We start from the raw sequence: 18,347 nt of genomic DNA on the forward strand, positions 1-18,347 counted from the left end.
TTATGTTAAATGATTTTTATACAGTGGCCATTGAGTCACTACCATCGAACTGCCACCTTGTGGTTACTGTAAGTCACTGCACATCATCTGGATCTGCTGTAAGGTTATTTATAGTGTGAGTGAATAGAGATGAAGTGAAAAGACATTAAAGGATTAGAGCATAACTAATGCACTGCAGGATTATGGACAAACCGGGGTAGAGACAGAGCTGGAGGTAAACAGAGACAGAAAAAGACAGAGAGAGAGCTAGATAAAAGGCCTGCAGGTGCACTGAGCAACTGATTCAAATCCTATAGAAATTCAAGACTGAAAGGCTCCAGCGCACTGCATCCTGCATAGCACACTCCGCAGAAGACATGCTCACAGGTAAGAGGATGAACTAAAACAAATATGAAGGAGACAAATGTTTTGTTTGGAGTGGAGGGAAATCTTAAATTGGCTTATATACACACATTTGTGTTTTTGTCTTGATAAGAATTTTTGTAGTTATTTTACTATATTATTAATATAAAATATTTATTTGTGAATGTATATGTTAATATCTTTATATGCATATAATATATATATATATATATATATATATATATATATATATATATATACACACACACAAAATTGTATATAATATTATATGTAATTGTATAAATGTAATATCGCAATATATATATATATGTATATATATGTGTGTGTGTGTGTGTATATTAAGTGCAATATTACATGTATAAAATTGCATTTATATTTAAATTACAAATTAATAGATTATTAATTATTACATGTATTACATTTTTTATGAATTTTGAATCAAAAGTTGTATTGCAAATGTTATACATCAGGATGTATTTTAAAAATAAAATATTGTATTTTATATATTAAATAATATATTTTTTAAATTACAAATTATTACATGTATTTGATTTGTATAGATTTTGAATCAAAAGTTGTTTGAAAATGTATTTCAGTATGTAATTTTAAAATAAAATGTGTGTATGTATATATGTATAAATTTATTTATAGATTATTTAGAATTAACATTTATTATGTAAATTATAAATGAATACATCTATTACATTAAAAACACATTTTTATATTTCTTAAATTTCTTATGAATTTTGAATCCAAAGTATTATGTAATTTACTAATGATTACATTATGTCTATTACATTGCATATGAATAATTATATTTATTACATTTATTATGAATTTTGCATCAAAAGTTAAATTGAAAATGTTATATATCAACAGTTTTTTTTTGTTTTTACTTTAATAATGGATTGATTACACCGATCAGTAATTTAATTTATTAATAAACAAAAAATCCATAAATTTTTATTCATTTTTTCAATTACATTCTTTCCAATAAAACTGCGTATTTCATTAAAATCATTGGTTTTAAATGGTCTCAGGTGTCTGTATCCAGCTTTAGATGTTTTTGACAAATGATTTATTGTTTGCTTATGTATGTGTGTTTGTGTTTTCATCCAGCATTGAATATAGAGAGGATTATTGAGTGTATCAAAGAGGACGATCAGAAAGGACTGAAGGCAGAACTACAGCAATTTAATCGAGAGGTACTTACAATTAACCAAAGACTGATTATATTCAGTCCAGTGGCTCCAAAACCAATGTATTAATGCCTGTCATTACAAAACAATCTACTTTATTGTTTACTCAATATTCACATTTTATGTTATTGCTCTTTTCTAATTACACATTTTCACTCTCTCCTAGTATGCACAGTGCTTCTTCTATGATTTGGAGGAGAGGGAGAGGAGAAAAGTAAGAGTTATTTGAATGCAGTTACACATACACAAACATATGTTTCATATTTTTTTATATATGAACGCTGTACAGTTCTTTGAGCAGGAAATGTTCCTGCATGTCCTCAATTGTTTGCTGATATTGCAGTTGACTTGATCCTCTGCCTGCAGCTCATTAATATTTAGACCATAATCTCCCTAAATCCATCCCAGATAGCAAGTCAGTGTTGATGTGTGTGTAAGTTAAATGCATTGAATTAATATTACAAAGTGGTGATGTTTAGTATAATTTTTACACCCTCAGCAAATGTTGAAACAATGTTGAAATTACAACAAAAAACAATGTTAACGTCACCAAGGCCCCTTTTTTGCCTCTTTTCACAAGATAGCTCAAACTACCCCATAGATCATTTTTATTATATCATTTTGAAAATGCCTATTTTGAGAGGAAGCAGAAACATGCTGTTTTTTTGTGCATGTCTCTTTAAATTCAAATGAGCCGCTGCTCCCCACCCCCTTTTCCAGAATAAAGCTGTGCCTTTACAGCTTATACCTCAGATACTTTGCTATAAAACATCTGGTTTTGATATTCATATTCATGTATATCGTGCTGTAATCATGCGTTTTAAAGCCATATCAGTTAGAGATTCACATGTGCTTGATATATGTGACCCTGGACCACAAAACCTTCTTAAGTCGCTGGGGTATATTTGTAGCAATAGCCAAAAATACATTGTATGGGTCAAAATTATTGATTTTTCTTTTATGCCAAAAAACATTAGGAAATTGAGTAAAGATCATGTTCCATGAAGATTTTTTGTAAAATTCCTACTATAAATATATCAAAATGTAATTTTTGATTAGTAATATGCATTGTTAAGAACTTAATTTGGAGAACTTTAAAGGTGATTTTCTCAGTATTTAGATTTTTTTGCATCCTCAGATTCTAGACTTTCAAATAGAAGTATCTCAGCCAAATATTGTTCTATCCTAACAAACCATATATCAATAGAAAGCTCATTTATTGAACTTTCATATGATGGATACATCTCAGTTTTGTAAAATTTAACCTTATGACTGGTTTTGTGGTCCAGGGTCACATATATGCCTGGGTCGCTAAAGAGACCCGAAACAGTCGTGCATTTAAGGGTTAAATATATGATATAGGGTTGTCTGAGCACACACATCCAAAGCACGCACACAGAAAACGGCTGTCACACGGCATGTAAGAAGTACTAAGCTAACTAAGTTCTCTTTCACGTCTTATTGCACTTAAACTGTCAAATACACACAAGTTTATGTTAAAAACAGACTTAAGTTATAAAAGCACAGTCGGTTATGTCTGTAAAGGTAAATAGCTGAAATCACAAGAAAACAAAAAATGCAAGACATTGCAAGAATAAAATAGTGGCGTGGGTGGAAACATGCATTTTAAGGGGTGGTAATATTATAATAAGATCCCCTTTCCACGTCAACAGGGGAGTGAAATCTGAGCGGCTCAGATTTTTTACATACTTTAGGAGAAAGGCTTACCAAAAACAAAGTTACTGGGTTGGGCTTTTTCACGTTTTCTGGGTTGGTAAATGCTCCGGGGATCCAATTATAGCACTTAAACGCAGAAAAAGTCAGATTTTCATAATATGTCCTCTTTGAGACTTCAATCTCAACCAAAATGATGGTTTGGGTGAAAACTCAAGATTATATCAATATCTGGTATATATTTCTGTCTTCCTGGTCCTTTAGCTCTGTTACTAATTGTTATAATGTGCAAAAACAAGGCACACACTTATAATATACACACATTTGTTAGACTTCATCTTTTCTTTGTCTTATCATTTGGGTTGGTTTAATAATTGCTTATTTTTCTGTTGTCTGACTGCTTGTTCAATCTGAAAAGAGGCTGGAGCTGGAAGAGGTATTATTTTATTTTTCTGAAAGCTACATTCTTGAATTTTTTTTTAAATGGATTTGAAAGTTGTTAATCCTCTGGTTGTCTTCAGCCATTTTAAACCAAAAAAGCATACCTTCTGAATGTTTATTTATTTAACTTTATTTTAATAGACTTTTGTGTCACATGCTATTTAAAATACTAAACGGTCTTTAAAAAATAGTCACACTTATGTTCTTTGTGAATAGGCCATACAAAAATCTAAAGCCATTTTTTGGGGTGTTCAATCTACAAATCAGCCATGCTGAAACTTATACAGTGTCTAAATCTATTTCAAAATTCTAACCTACTAAAAGTAAGTAATTATGTCTGGAAATACTCTTATAAGAAACTATAAAGGCATCCAGTGGTAAAATTATGGTATTATTATTATTGGTTATATTATTATTTATTTTTGGTATTATTATTTTTTATATTACTCCCACTAGATGGCACCTGTGTATTTTTATTTTTTATTTTTTTATTTTTTTTAATATTTGTATACACAAATACTTTTTTCCCCAGCTAAACTCTGCATTTACATAATCTACCAGCAGGGGTTAAATCATGTATGACATCCTTTTTGTTTTTCAAATTCCATTTTATTTTTTCCCAATTTCTTTGTTTTCAATTAAATTTCAATAAAAGTATGTCTAATCAATTAAATTAATAAAACTTTACCAATTAAAAAAATTACACAGACATATTTATTATTAAACATTTAGGTAATTAATGCATAAATCATTAATTTAATTAAACATTAATTCAATTAAATTTTAAACAATGTTAGTATTACTTTATATATAGACATAAATACATATCTTAAAGAGAAATATTGTCCTCTGAAAATACAAGGATTAGTTCACTTCCAGAATAAAATGTTCCTGATCATTTACCCTGTGTCATCCAAGATGTTCATGACTTTCTTTTTTCAGTCGAAAAGAAATAGAGGATAAAAATGTAATTTATTTTAGAATATGAGGAATTGTTTCGCTAGATAAGATGCTCACTCCTTGGCAGGGATCATTTAGATCCCGATGAAACTTCACTTTGGACCTTCAACCCGTTGGTTCCCATTGAAGTCCACTACATGGAGAAAAAATCCTCAAAAAACATCCTTTCTTTTCGACTGAAGAAAGAAAGACATGAACATCTTGGATGAAATGCACTTATAAAAATTATTTTGTAGTGAAGTAAATAATACAGAAAAACAAATGAAATGCCTACATTAAATCATTTAATTTAGAATAAAAGTAGAGTAAATTTAATATTAAGCTCAATTTACGCTTTTAAATTTGAACTTATAAGTACTTTTCATGCACTTAATAAGGTTACATTTTTTTGCTGTTTTCGAGATGCATTTACACTGTTTTATGGCTGCTTTTGTTGTTAGGTTAAGTAACTTGCAGTTTTGTAACATCTAGAGTTCATTTTCTACTCAAAATGACCCATTCATACTCAAAAACTATTCATTGATTGTTACCGTCATTGTGTGTGCCAAGTATTGAGGTCTCTGTGTTAATTTGGTTAGTAACTATACATCAAGTCAACATATAACCTTAGAAACAATAAGGAGCCGTCTACTTGCTTGCGTGCATGTTTGTAAGTGAACCACATGCTTTAATGGCCTTTTATTTTCAGTGCTACGATGTTTGAGTAAAGTTTACAAACTGTTGTACTTGAGGACTGCACGGTAAACTTAAAATAATTAAGTAGAAATTCCTCATCAAACTCTAACTGTACATGTTAAATTTACTTATTTCCTTTGCTAATTTTACTTTACTTAGTTAAGCAGATTTTACTTCATTCCATACTTAAATTTTATGCGTGCAAAAACTTGCAAAATAAAAATTAAGTCAATTTACTTATTGCTTTTTTCAGTGTAGGGGTGAGTAAATTCAGGATTTTTTTTTATTCTGGAAGTGAACTAATCCTTTAAAATAAATAAATAAATGTTACGCCCATTGTCTTCGGTCTGTTTTGAAGTGAGGAACACCAGAGGGCACCTATTATTTGTGATTTGTTCCCATAATACTTGTTGTGGTTGTTGTTTTGGTAACCACAGTTCCGAAAGAATAAAGTGCGGGATTATGTGTCAGACTCCGATTCAGACTACGACGAATCCAGTAACCCAGATGTAATTTTGAGACAGGTAACCTTGGCTCTTCTAAACAAATACACACCTAAACCATTTTTAAAACCAGTTTCCGCCTTTGTTTAATTTGTTTCATTCTCCCTCAGGCTCTGGCTACGGTTTTGATCAGGTTCCTCCAGACTGAACCGCAAGGGCGTGTGCTCAAAGTATGCCTGAGATCCTTACGGATTCTCTCGAGGGACAAAAAGGTTTTGGGCCCTCTGATTACTGACAGAGCGCTTCTTACACTAGCACACCTGGGCGACATCAGCCACGCACCCGTTCCCAAAGACGACACCGACAGTGAAGCTGACCCCTATAATGACATAATCGAGGTTATTTCTGAGAGCAAACCGCGTGGAGCGTATGAGGATGACCATGCTGGTGATGAAGACGATGGTTCTGGGGCCGTAAGCAGGGATGTGAACGACCTCACGGTCTGGGTCCCGAATGACTGGTGCGGTGAGCGCAAGGCCAGCACCTTCTCAAACATGAGCCTCGGACCTTCTCGCAGGAGGAGCAGCGTTTTCAAAGCTCTCACGCCTGGTAAAAGAGACAGCAGAGGGAGTCTGGGAGGAGGAGAGGAAGAGGAAGAAAAAGAAGAAAAAGTTGATGATGAAGTCAGCAGGAAGGAGGTCATGAAAATCTTCTGTAATATTGTGTACAATAGTCCTTGGGCACAAGAGAGAGCCAGTGAACTCAGGTATGAGCATTTTCAACTTACAGTTTCAAACTCAAACATCTCTTTCCTCATCAGTACTGTGAAAAATGCAAACGAGAATGTGATTCTTTCGCAAGCTCCCCTTGAATTGCCTGTGCAGAAAGAGTTTTTTTTTTTTTTTTTATGCATCAAACTGTGTAGTTACAATATCTACCAGCAGGGGTTTGACTAAATTTATTTTCTAGATTCTGCTTTAATGGTTTAATTAAATTTGAATAATCAAAAAGGAATTTAATTGAATAGAGTGAAAAGAAATGAACTCAACTGAATCATAATAAGTTCACAAAATTTTCTAATTTAACCATTTTTACAGTAATTGTGCCCTATGAAATGTTATTTATTCATTGTTTTTCAAAAATTCTATACCGTCTGTTTTAATTTTTCTGGATTTTAGGGTTTAATACAAATTTATTATCAAAAATGTAGGTAATCAAATGAACGCATAAAATCTTAACTTAATTAGTCTCTTAGAATGTAATGAAATTCAATTTAAACAGTTTCTTTTATTTTTGGCAAACAAAGGTGGCAAAATTTGGCAGAACTAAAAAGTTTACTCTTTAAAGGGAATAAAAATTGTGATATTTATTTATTTATTCATTCATTTATCTTTTGTTATTATAACTCTAAAAAGTACAATTTTGTATACAACAGTAATATATTTATCATAATTTCTTCAAGATAAACCTAACTTTTATTTTGGGTAGTTATAGTGTAGACCTTTGTATGGAAGCCCATTTCCACCACTGAATAAAAAAGGTTATTGTGACGTTTTATCTAACAATTTTAACTTTTTTTCTGAGAATTGCATGATACAAACTCGCAATTATGAGTTTTTTTCTCAGAATTGGGAGATATGAACTCACAATTGTGAGTTAAAGAGTCAGAATTATGATATAAACTCACAAACTGTAACTTTATAACCTGCAATTGCAAGTTTTTATCTCACAATTTTAAGATAAAAAGTCAGAACTGTAAGAAAAAAATCTGAAAAAAATTGCATTATACAAACTCGCAAGTCTGACTTTTTGAATTGTGATATAAACTCGCAGTTGTGAGTTATGAAGTCGCTTTTGTGGGGGAAAAAAATGTCAGATTTGTTTTTTCTGGCAATTGTGACTTATTTCTTACAGTTCTGACTTTTTTTCTTAAAACTTTGAGATAAAAACTTGCAATTGCAGGTTACAAAGTTAAATTTTGAGGGGAAAAATAGACTGCTATGTTCTCAGAATTGAGAGATTATATCTCACAATTCTGACTTAATAACTCGCAATTGTGAGTAAAAAATGAAAAAATCCGAATTGCCCATTTCTATCTCACAATTCTGAGAAAAAGTCAGAATTGTAAGATGTAAACTCTCAGTTGCGAGAAAAAAAATCTGAATTGTAAAATATAAAGTTGCAGTTACCTTTTTTTATCAGTGGCGGAAATGGGCTTCCTTACCTTTGAGTGTCTTTCTGACCAAAGTTTTATCAAATTAAATGGTGAAATACTCATGAAGTGACTCTCAGAGCAGCTCTGACTGGAGCTAATATTTAAATTCATTTAAAGTAGCAGCCTTTTGCTGACATACACTTATTGTGCAGCACTATTTTTTTTATTTAAATGTCTCAATTTTGCCAAATTTCGTGACATTCCGTGTTATACAGTAAATTAAATTTTAAATGACTGGATTTAATCTGCATTCCCATGCTAACCAGTGAAAGCTGGTGAAATCCACTGTATTCACTGAAACTAAATATCTTTGCAATATTTGCATGTCATTGTGCTGTTTTCTTTTTTCCAACTGTTTGCTGTTTCCCAGTCTCCTCTGTGGTCTGACAGAAAAGCTAAATAAGGAGTTTCAGTCTGCGTCGTCCCCTTGTGGTCAGTTTTACGCACTCCGATTCATGTTTTTACTGACGGCGTTGAGACCTGAACTCAGAGCACAGCTGAAACAAGTATCTATTTTTTCTTCTATTTTCTCATATTTTAGTGAATTTCGAGCAAATCTGCTATTATATCATTCACACTAACATTTAGGGTCAGTGAGGATGCATTTAATGATTAAAAGTGACAAGGTTATGATGTTGTCAATGTTTCTATTCATCAAAATATCCTGAAAGCAAATGTAACAAATCAGAATATTAGAATGATTTCTGAAGGATCATGTGACACTGAAGACTGGAGTAATGATGCAGAAAATTCAGCTTTGATCACAGGAGTAAATTTCATTTTGACACATATTCACAGAGATATATATTCAGAGAAATCTATCTATATAACCATCTATCTAGACAATCTGTCTATCTAGTAATGTCAACATGCTAACGATGCTAGAAACATGCTAACAACATCCTAGTACCATGATAATCAAGTTAGAAACATGGTAGCAACATACTAGTAAAATGTCAATCATGCTAGTAACATGCTATCTATCCATTTATCCCTCTGTCTGACAGACTCTATTGCCTTTAAAGCATTCAAGCTTTAAAAGGGACAGTTCACCCAAAAATTACAATTTGATGTTTATCTGCTTACCCCCAGAGCATCCAAGACGTAGGTGACTTTGTTTCTTCAGCAGAACACAAATGAAGATATTTAACGAAAACCGGTGCAGTCTGCCAGCCATATAATGTGAGTGGATGGGCACCAAACCTTTAAAAGTAAACAAAAACATACACAGACAAATCCAAATTACACCCTGCGACTCGTGACGATACATTAATGTCCTAAGACACGAAACGGTCTGTTTTTGCGAGAAACTGAACAGTATTTATATCATTTTTTACCTTTGATACACAGCCACGTCCATCTGTCATGAGCACGAGCTTTTCATCCGGATCGTTACACCTGTACGCACTCTGGCGTAGTACACACAAACGCCGGAAGGGGAAATCGGTGAAAAGTCCTGGAAGAGTTTGCGGCTATACCCACAATCTCTGTGCACTGTGTAAACAATGACGCTGCGTCCGAAATCGCATACTTCCCTATAGACGTTTTTCCTGAACACGGAAGTAAGTCCGACTCTTAACTGAAAGAATGCTTTGCATTTCCGGTCTGCATTGTTTCTAGTCAAATTAGGGTATATTCCGAGCTAATAAACTAATGTTAAACCTATTAAAATGTTTTTAAAAAGCGCATGGCTCCATAGCGCCATCACTTGGCAATGCCGCAATGACCGTCATTTGTCAGTGCCTCACTTTCATGAGTGTGTAGATGACACGAAGCAGCGGACGTTACAGTAGCTACATTAAAAACAGATGGACGCTATTTGAATGGGTTCCTATGGAAACCGGAACAGAAAAGCATTCAATCTGACGTTAGAATTTGTAATTGCGGCGCTCATCGTTTACTCAGGAAAAAGGTCTATAGAATGCGAAAAACAGTATGTGAGGCGAGTAGTATGTCCGAATTCATAGTATTCGAAATACAGTAGGCGAGAAGTACTCGGATGACCTACTGCTTCTGCCCGAATTCTGCAGTACACATACCATGGACACTTCAGCCTCCAGGAGAGGAGTCGTTATTCGAAAAATGGTGGAAAGTGGAGACGCGGCGGATGTAGTACGTCTGAATTCCATTCATACTTCCCATATTCATACTAGGGCTGGGCCGATAAATGATATCATATCGAATCGCGATAAAATTTATGTTAATAACGATGATAGGCTCTAGACATTTTCTGCTCAATATGGATTAATCTAAGAGCCAATCACACAGTAGAAATATGCGACAACAGCCAATCGGCGTACAGCGTGCGTGTGCACGTCAAAGTACAAAGTTCATTTCCTACTGCACTTTGCGAAGCAAACTTAACACCAGGACGACAAAAAAAAGAGAGAGAGGAAGCAGCGACGAAAGTGAAACTAACTTCGAGTTATTATCCAAAGATGTTGAAATTGTCGACAAAAAAGGTAGCACGAATTCCGTTATATAAGTGGTTTGGCTACCTCGAAAGTGACTCTTAGCTCAGCTGAGAGTTTGGCGCGATTGTTAAAACTGAAACCGAAAGCAAAAAACGCACGCGCATTCAAAAGCAATTTTAATCCCCCTTGTTTAGAGAGTGACTCCCCAATGCGCGCAAATTAGGCTACATGACATATCTAGGCTGTTATCTGCATGTAGGCTATAATAGGTTGTGTATGTCTATAGCTCTGTATCATGCTTGAAATATTCGGTCTCTATTTGCACTTTGAATATTTAGAGAGTAGTCTACTTTGATTATGGCTGAATTGTCTGCACTTAATACGATTAAGAAAGAACTGTGTCGTAATTTTTGTTATTTATACTGTAGATTGTTTCAAAATGCAGTGGTTACCTCTAATTTAAATAGCTCAACCTATAATAGAGAAAATAAACAATTGTGTTAATAATAATAATAAATAAATAATTGCGTTACAAATTGTTTTTACAATAATTTTATGTTTACATTTTGTACATTTACTCTCATTTACCATACTCTGTCACAACTTTTATTTTTTTAATTTATTTTAGTAAGTTGTTTTAATTTTTAAGGCCAAATCTGTAATCTGTTTTTGTTAATAAACTATACTTTAAATGTAATTTAATGAACCCTTTAATTTTTGTGGCTTTAGTCATTGTTGGGATACTATTTGAAAGCTGGCAACATCAACAGCTTATATCGAAATATATATCGTTATCGTTCAATATGGGGAAAAAATTATCGAGATTACATTTTTGCCATATCGCCCAGCCCTAATTCATACTATACAGAACGTACTGTTTTAATGGTCATGAAGTACGTTCAAATTTAAATGTAGTACCTACTGAAAGCAGTATGCGATTTCGGACGCAGCGTGAATGTTGTATACACGCGACAGATCGCTTCCGGCATTTGCGTATTCTACACCAGAGCGTGTACACATGTAACGTGCCTGATGCTAAACTCATGCTCAGGACAGATGGACGTGGCTGTGTATCAAAGGTAAAAAATGATATAAATACTGTTCAGTTTCTCACAAAAACCGATCGTTTCGTGTCTTAGGACATTAATGTATCGTCACGAGTCACAGGGTGTAATTTGGATTTGTCTGTGCATGTTTGTTTTTTTTTACTTTTAAAGGTCTGCTGCCCATCCACTCACATTAAATCACTAACAGACTGCAACGGTTTGAGTTAAAAATCTTCGTTTGTGTTCTGCTGAGGAAACAAAGTCACCTACATCTTGGATGCCCTGGGGGTAAGCAGATAAACATCAAATGTTCATTTTTGGGTGAACTGTCCCTTTAAAACTACTTTAAACTTCAATCTTTTTCCCACTGAAAAACTGTAAAAACTTTTTAGAACTTCCTGATCAGGCTTTCTCAAGCCAACTAGTTTTACATTGTAATAATATTTCACAATTTTACAGTTTTGACTGTATTTTAAATCAAAATAAAAGCAGTCTTGGCTTGGTTTAAAAACAAATCACAAATATATTTCTGACCCCGAACTTACTAATGTATATACTGACCTTTTCTGAATGTGAAGGAGGGAGGAGTGCCGCTGTTGACCACAGTGCTGGAGAAGAGTTTATCAGTCCAGTGGAAGGAGCGATATGAGGTCATCCTGGATCCTGCAGCGCCTCCTATACGTGTGGAGGACTCACAGCAGGCTCAGGAGGCACTCAAGATCCTTTTTAACATCACACACAGCACACATACTCAAGAACCTGAAGAGGTGAGTGTATGCAGACATTGTTACACTCACTTACCTTACAGACAGCTACTATGACGGTACCATGATGTGTCAGGTGCTTATACTATTGTATTGAGATTAAAACCCCACACTATGCATGCACTGAATAAACTCATTTAAAGTCAAGGCTCTCTTTGTGTCGATCAGGAAGATGCGTCTCTCTATCGCCGCCTGGCTGCAGTTTTGCGTCACTGTCTGATGGTGTCCTGCGAGGAGGAGGAAGCTACTGATGAATTAAAGGGGTTAGTGTTGATAAATATTATCGATTGCTCTTTAATAAATAGCTAAGAATATAACAAAAGCCCTGATGACAGGATCTGTAATTATCTACTATTTGAAAATGTTGAGATTTTCAACTCGTCCCACTAAAAACGTGGAAGTCAAATATCTATTTTTTTTACAGTAAAAGTGCTCTGAGATGTTTGTTTTTTAAATGTGTTCATTTATTTATTTATTTTCAGAAATTCTGTGTCATCTAATTTTTTCTAGATTTTGTATTTTTATTTATTATTTTGATAATTATCAAAAATGTTGGTAATCAAATGCATTGCAATGAATGCATGCAAAAGCTTAATGACTTAATTAGTCTTCTAGAATGTAATTAAATAAATTTGAACATTTCCTTTAATTTTTGGCAAAGGTGGCAAAATTTGTCACAACAGAGTTTTACCCTTTATTTTATTTTATTTTTAATTTCTTTTATTATTATTTTTTTTATTTTTTTTTTTTTTCAGTATTCTCCTTATAAAAAATATTATTATTGAGAAGTACATTTTAGTATACAATAGTAAGATCTGAATAGATTAATAGATAATAGATTTTTGAATCGTTCCACTCAAATGTGGATTTCAATTATAAATATAAAAAATATATATAAAAATATAAAATATATTCATATAGAATAATAAAATAAAGTGAAATAAAAAATATTAATAATAAAATAAATATTAAGACCACTCTGTTGTAGAGTCAATAAACAAACTAGTGAATATAAGAATAAGATGATATTTTTATAGTGCAATATTCATTCATGGCTGACAGATGTGTAACCATCTTTTCTCAGTAACACCTGTCTCTGATCTGTTTGTGACTGTAAAAAAAAAAGAGGAAGATCATTAGACCATTTCAAAATATTTCTTTCTCATTTCTCTAAACTGACCACAGTATGTGGGCCTCTTTAGCCAGGGTGCCTCAACTGTACCATCGTCACCGTGAGCACAGGCTCTTACTTCTTCTGGAAGCCATATTTATCTGTATCTGCTTTTCTCCGTGTCATCTCCAATCATATGAATGATTCATGTAAAATACGATTTGTACATTTCTGCTGAAGAGGCCCACATTTTAGTTGATTTCTAAACTGACTGAGGGAGCATTCGCCTGAAACGGAACAGATTTAAGCACACGCTTGTCCTCATCTCTCTGTCGTTCTCTCAGGCATGCCTTGAATATGCTGTCTGCTCTCCCGTTGAGCTGTCTAGACGTTCTGGTATCTGTGCCTCTGGGTCCAGACTCACACCAGATGAATGGAGCCAACATGGACTGTGTGCACAGCCTGCTCATGTACATGGAGAGAAAACTGGAGCAGGTAAAGAGAGCGTGAAAGAAAGAAATAAGGGAAAGGATAAACCAGACAAAACAGAGAATAGGATAGATTGTCATCAATCATATTTCCTTGATATGTTGAGAATAAATCATTAAATAATCTATAAAAACACAATGTAACTTCCAGACTGCAAGTTTCTTCTCTAAAATATCCTGAGCTGTGTTGTGAAAGATGGCAGATAATTAGAAGTCTAATTTATGCCTTGAAGTATATACAAATTTTCTTATTTATTTGATCAAAAAAATACAGTAAAAACAGAAATAGTGTCAAATATTATTTGTTTTTAAAAGAACTATTAAACTGTAATTTATTCCTCAGTCTTCAGTGTCACATGATCCTTTAGAAATCAGTCTAATATGATGATTTGCTGCCCAAGAAAAATGTATTATTATTATCAACGTTGAAAACATGCTTTATATTTCTATGGATTTTTCAGGATACTTTGATGAATAGAAAATTCAAAAGAGCAGCAAATTATTCAAAATCAAATTTTCTGTAACATTATTTATATATGTATTGTTCATTTTGATCAATTGAATGCAGCCTTGCTGAATAAAAAGTCTTAATTTCCTTTAAAAAAAAAACTGCATTTTAATAGTAGTGCACTTCAATTTTAAAAAATGCATTTTAATTTATTTTGGTAAAAATAAATGAATCAAATTAATAAAAAATAAAAATAATAAAAAAGAGCATTTAATTCTAAGGGTTAAAAAGGATGGAGAAAAGAGGGGGGGGGGGGGGGAACTAATTACAACAATTTTTATATATAGTTAAGTAAGGGATAATGTACAGGCAGCCGGTAGTTATCGCAGAAATAAGCCCCGACCGTGTGATCAGGACCAGACGCGAAGCGGAGGGTCTTGTATCACACTGAAGGGGCTTATTTCGCGATAACTACAGGCTGCCTGTACATTATCCCGCTTATTACACGGCTACTTGCCACATAAGGAATAAAACTGGACATGAATATGAATTTGAAACCTTTTATTGGCATATTTGTTTTAAATTAACATTTTTATCCTTCCGCGAAACGATATAGTACCACGTGACTAACATTCAAACTATGTACGTTAGTAAAACAATTTAAATAGATTAATGTCCAAATTTTCCATTGTTAATTGTGGTTGTCCAGTGTTTGTCACAAGATGGCGCCAAACGGTAATCTTTGTTGGCACGGAGGGGATTTTAAACATACAAGTAGTACCGGCTATGCGTTATTACTTTGGAGCGGTGATTATTTGAAAAGAACGAACCTGCAAATGTCTCAACTGACCAATCAGAATCAAGCATTCCAAAGAGCCGTGTAATAATAGGTTTTATACAATAAAACCTGGTCTTTACTAGTTTTAAATAGTTATGCTTGTTTTTTGTGACTTTTCTAACACCATGGTGTTTCCACTACAGGGTGAAAAGGTCAAAGAGAGACTGACCCCTGTGCTGAACTTGCTGACTGAGTGCTCCAGAGCTCACAGAGACACAAGACACTACCTCAGACAACAGGTATAACTGCTACTTTACATTATAATCAGGAAAAAAAACCAACCTGCAATATTTTGTATCAAATTGCATGTATTCTTTTCTTGTTGAGTGCAGATTCTGCCTCCATTAAGAGATGCCAGCACTAAACCTGAGCAGGGAACCACCATGAGGAATCGTCTGGTCAGACTGATGACCAACCTGGACACTGAGCTCAAACACTGCGCCGCTGACCTGCTCTTCGTGCTTTGCAAAGAGAACGGTAACGTGCAAAAACACACTATTACCCACAGATGCGTCTCAATATTCAGTAAAAATACAGAATTCACCTTCAAAAACACACTACAATCTAAAAAAATATGTTCCAAAGGGTATTTTTTGCAACAATGCCATGGATGAACCATTTCGGGTTCAACCTTTCAACAAACAGCTCTTATAAAAGCCTGCTTTTTTTAAGTAATTGCGACTTTTTTATCACACACTTTTTTCACAATTCTGAGTTTGCATCAAACTTTTTTTTCTCTGAATTATAAATTTAAAAAATGTCATGGACATTTTTTTATTTTATATATCTCTTTTCTGCAAGAGAATAAAAAAATTAAAGGTATTTGCAACTTTTTCTTTGCGAGTTTGTATCTCACAATTCTGACTTTTCTTTAATTCTGAAACTGAATTATGAGATTTTTAATGTATTTTAATAATCTGAAAAACCGTTTCCACTTTAAAATCCTTTTGTCCAGTGGAAAGTTTCTATGGACGTTAAAGACCGGTTAGGGTTAGGGTTAGGGTAAGGTTAGGTTAGGGTTAGGTTAGAGTTAGGGTTAGGTTAGGGTTAGGGTTTTTATTAGAGTCTACAGTTGAAGTCAAAAGTTTACATACACCTTGCAGAATCTGTAAAATGGTACTGACCTGAATAAGATATTTCACATAAAAGACATTTACATATAAAATTCACAAATAAAAATGACCCTGTTCAAAAGTTTGATTTGCAATACTGTTTTTTTTTTTTTTAGTGATGGTTGTTCAAATTCTTTGGTCCCACAAATTCTTTGGTTTTTCAGCATTTTTGTGTGTTTGCACCCTTTCCAACCATGACTGTATGATTTTGAGATCCATCTTTTCACACTGAGGAAAACTGAGGGACTATTACAGAAGGTTCAAACACTCACAGATGAGTGCTCACTGAAAAACAATGCATTAAGAGCCAGGGGGTGAGAACTTTTGAACAGAATGAAGATGTGAAAAAAAATATATATATTTTTAATTTAGTACTGCCCTTCAGAAGCTAAAAAAGATATCCCCAGAAGACAAAATAAGTTTAACTTTACCCTGATCTTTCAATTCCAAAAGTTTTCACACACCCCCCCCCCCCCCCCCAAATGCATCGTGTTTCCTTCTGAAGCATCAGTGAGCGTTTGAATCTTATGTAATAGTTGCATATGAGTCCCTCAGTTGTCCTCAGTGTGAATAGATGGATCTCAAAATTGTTGAACAGGGTTTATGTAATAGTTGCATATGAGTCCCTCAGTTGTCCTCAGTGTGAATAGATGGATCTCAAAATTGTTGAACAGGGTTTAAATACACAAAAATGCTGAAAAACCACAGAAATCGTGGGACTTTTCGAAGAACAGCAGGCAGTTTAACTCGTTTCAATTATTATTTTCTCTTGTGGACTATGTAAATATCATCAATGTGAAATATCTTTTTCAGGCCAGAACTAAATAAAACATAACATGCATTTTGTATGATCCCTCTTATTTTGGTCAAATAATTAACATTTTGCAGATTCTTTTTTGAACTTTTGACCTCAACAGTAGCTATGTTTTTTTTCTCGGCTACTCCAGTGGGTCGTTTCGTGAAGTACACTGGATATGGAAATGCTGCTGGGCTCTTGGCCACTAGAGGTTTGCTAGGAGGTCAAAGGTCAAAGGTCACATCATCAGGAACGCAGTACTCCAGCGATTCAGACTCAGACACGGAGGAGTACCGGCAAATTAAAGACCGAGTGAATCCTGTGACGGGACAGGTGGAAGAGGAGCAACCTGATCCCATGGAGGGAATGACAGATGAGGAAAAAGAGGAGGAGGCTCACAGGCTCATCAGTCTTTTTAACAAACTCTCAAAGTAAGTAAATCTCTTATCAGAACACTTGCTTTACAAACAATACAGTTTTAACACTCTTGCATCTTTTCCTAAACAGAGATAATGTGATTCAGCCAATGGGATTGGACGAAGACGGTCAGCTGGTGCCGCTCTCGGGGCTCAGAGACCTTTCAACGGAGGAGAGGAAATCAGAGGAAGAACATGATGACCTGGAGAACGTGGAGTAGATTTGGCATAGATGTGATGATCAAAACTGACTAGATAAAAGAATTACTTAGACATACCCTTAAATATTACCTGAATATATCTAATTAATAAAGACGCTTTAATTGTAAATATTACAGTGATTTCTGAAGCATCATGTGACACTGAAGACTGGAGCAATGATGCTGAAAATTCAGCTTTGCACGACAGAAATAAATTACATTTTTACAATGTATTCACATAGAAAACATTTTAAATTGTAATAATATTTCACAATTTTTACTGTATGCAAAGAGCATAAGAGACTTTATAAACATTCAAATGTAGTATGTTTACATCACAAATATTCAGTTAGTTGTGAAGGACTGTATGTTCTTTAAATGTTCCTTTGAATGTTTCTTTATTTTCTGTGAATGTACAATCAGTTGTAAAACCATAGTGTTTCTGTTTAATGTAAGTTAGTTTTATTCTCTAGTGTCCGAAACAGGTCACAGGACTTTTTGTTGCATTCTTGGTGTTTATTAATGTTGTGTGGCACTGGGAGGCTCCGCCCACAGTGAAATCTCATTGGTCCAAATCCCTCTCCATATCTGAATATTAAATGTTAAACCAAGACGGTTTGATTCATTTATTAAAAAGTACAAAATTAAATGATTCACTCACAAATCTGATATCATGGTTTGCCAACAGGTTTTACTCTTCGAAATCAATATCCTTCCAATGAAATGTTTTGGAACAGAGCATAT

The 18,347-nt window shown here is 33.9% G+C and overlaps 1 protein-coding gene across 1 annotated transcript; it reads left to right on the forward strand.

Moving 5' to 3' along the window:
* The first annotated feature begins 209 nt into the window (after nucleotides 1–209).
* On the forward strand, nucleotides 210–18,252 carry LOC141297636 (chaperone Ric-8A). Its single transcript, XM_073828065.1, has 14 exons — nucleotides 210–366; nucleotides 1,483–1,568; nucleotides 1,729–1,776; nucleotides 3,655–3,672; nucleotides 5,750–5,836; nucleotides 5,926–6,521; nucleotides 8,341–8,476; nucleotides 12,009–12,197; nucleotides 12,363–12,457; nucleotides 13,650–13,800; nucleotides 15,223–15,318; nucleotides 15,412–15,556; nucleotides 17,139–17,418; nucleotides 17,495–18,252. The coding sequence occupies exons 1-14, from the start codon at nucleotides 357–359 to the stop codon at nucleotides 17,622–17,624; spliced, it is 2,067 nt and encodes a 688-aa protein (XP_073684166.1). The 5' UTR covers nucleotides 210–356; the 3' UTR covers nucleotides 17,625–18,252.
* The last annotated feature ends 95 nt before the right edge of the window (nucleotides 18,253–18,347 follow it).

Source organism: Garra rufa, chromosome 22, assembly GCF_049309525.1.
Source record: "Garra rufa chromosome 22, GarRuf1.0, whole genome shotgun sequence".
Taxonomy (NCBI): Eukaryota; Metazoa; Chordata; class Actinopteri; order Cypriniformes; family Cyprinidae; genus Garra; species Garra rufa.

Excerpts from the sequence above, each read along its gene's own strand:
- LOC141297636 (XM_073828065.1), top strand. Across the intron at positions 12,458-13,649 it reads GCTACTGATGAATTAAAGGG|GCATGCCTTGAATATGCTGT; the intron begins GTTAGTGTTGAT and ends TCGTTCTCTCAG. Across the intron at positions 15,319-15,411 it reads GACACTACCTCAGACAACAG|ATTCTGCCTCCATTAAGAGA; the intron begins GTATAACTGCTA and ends TGTTGAGTGCAG.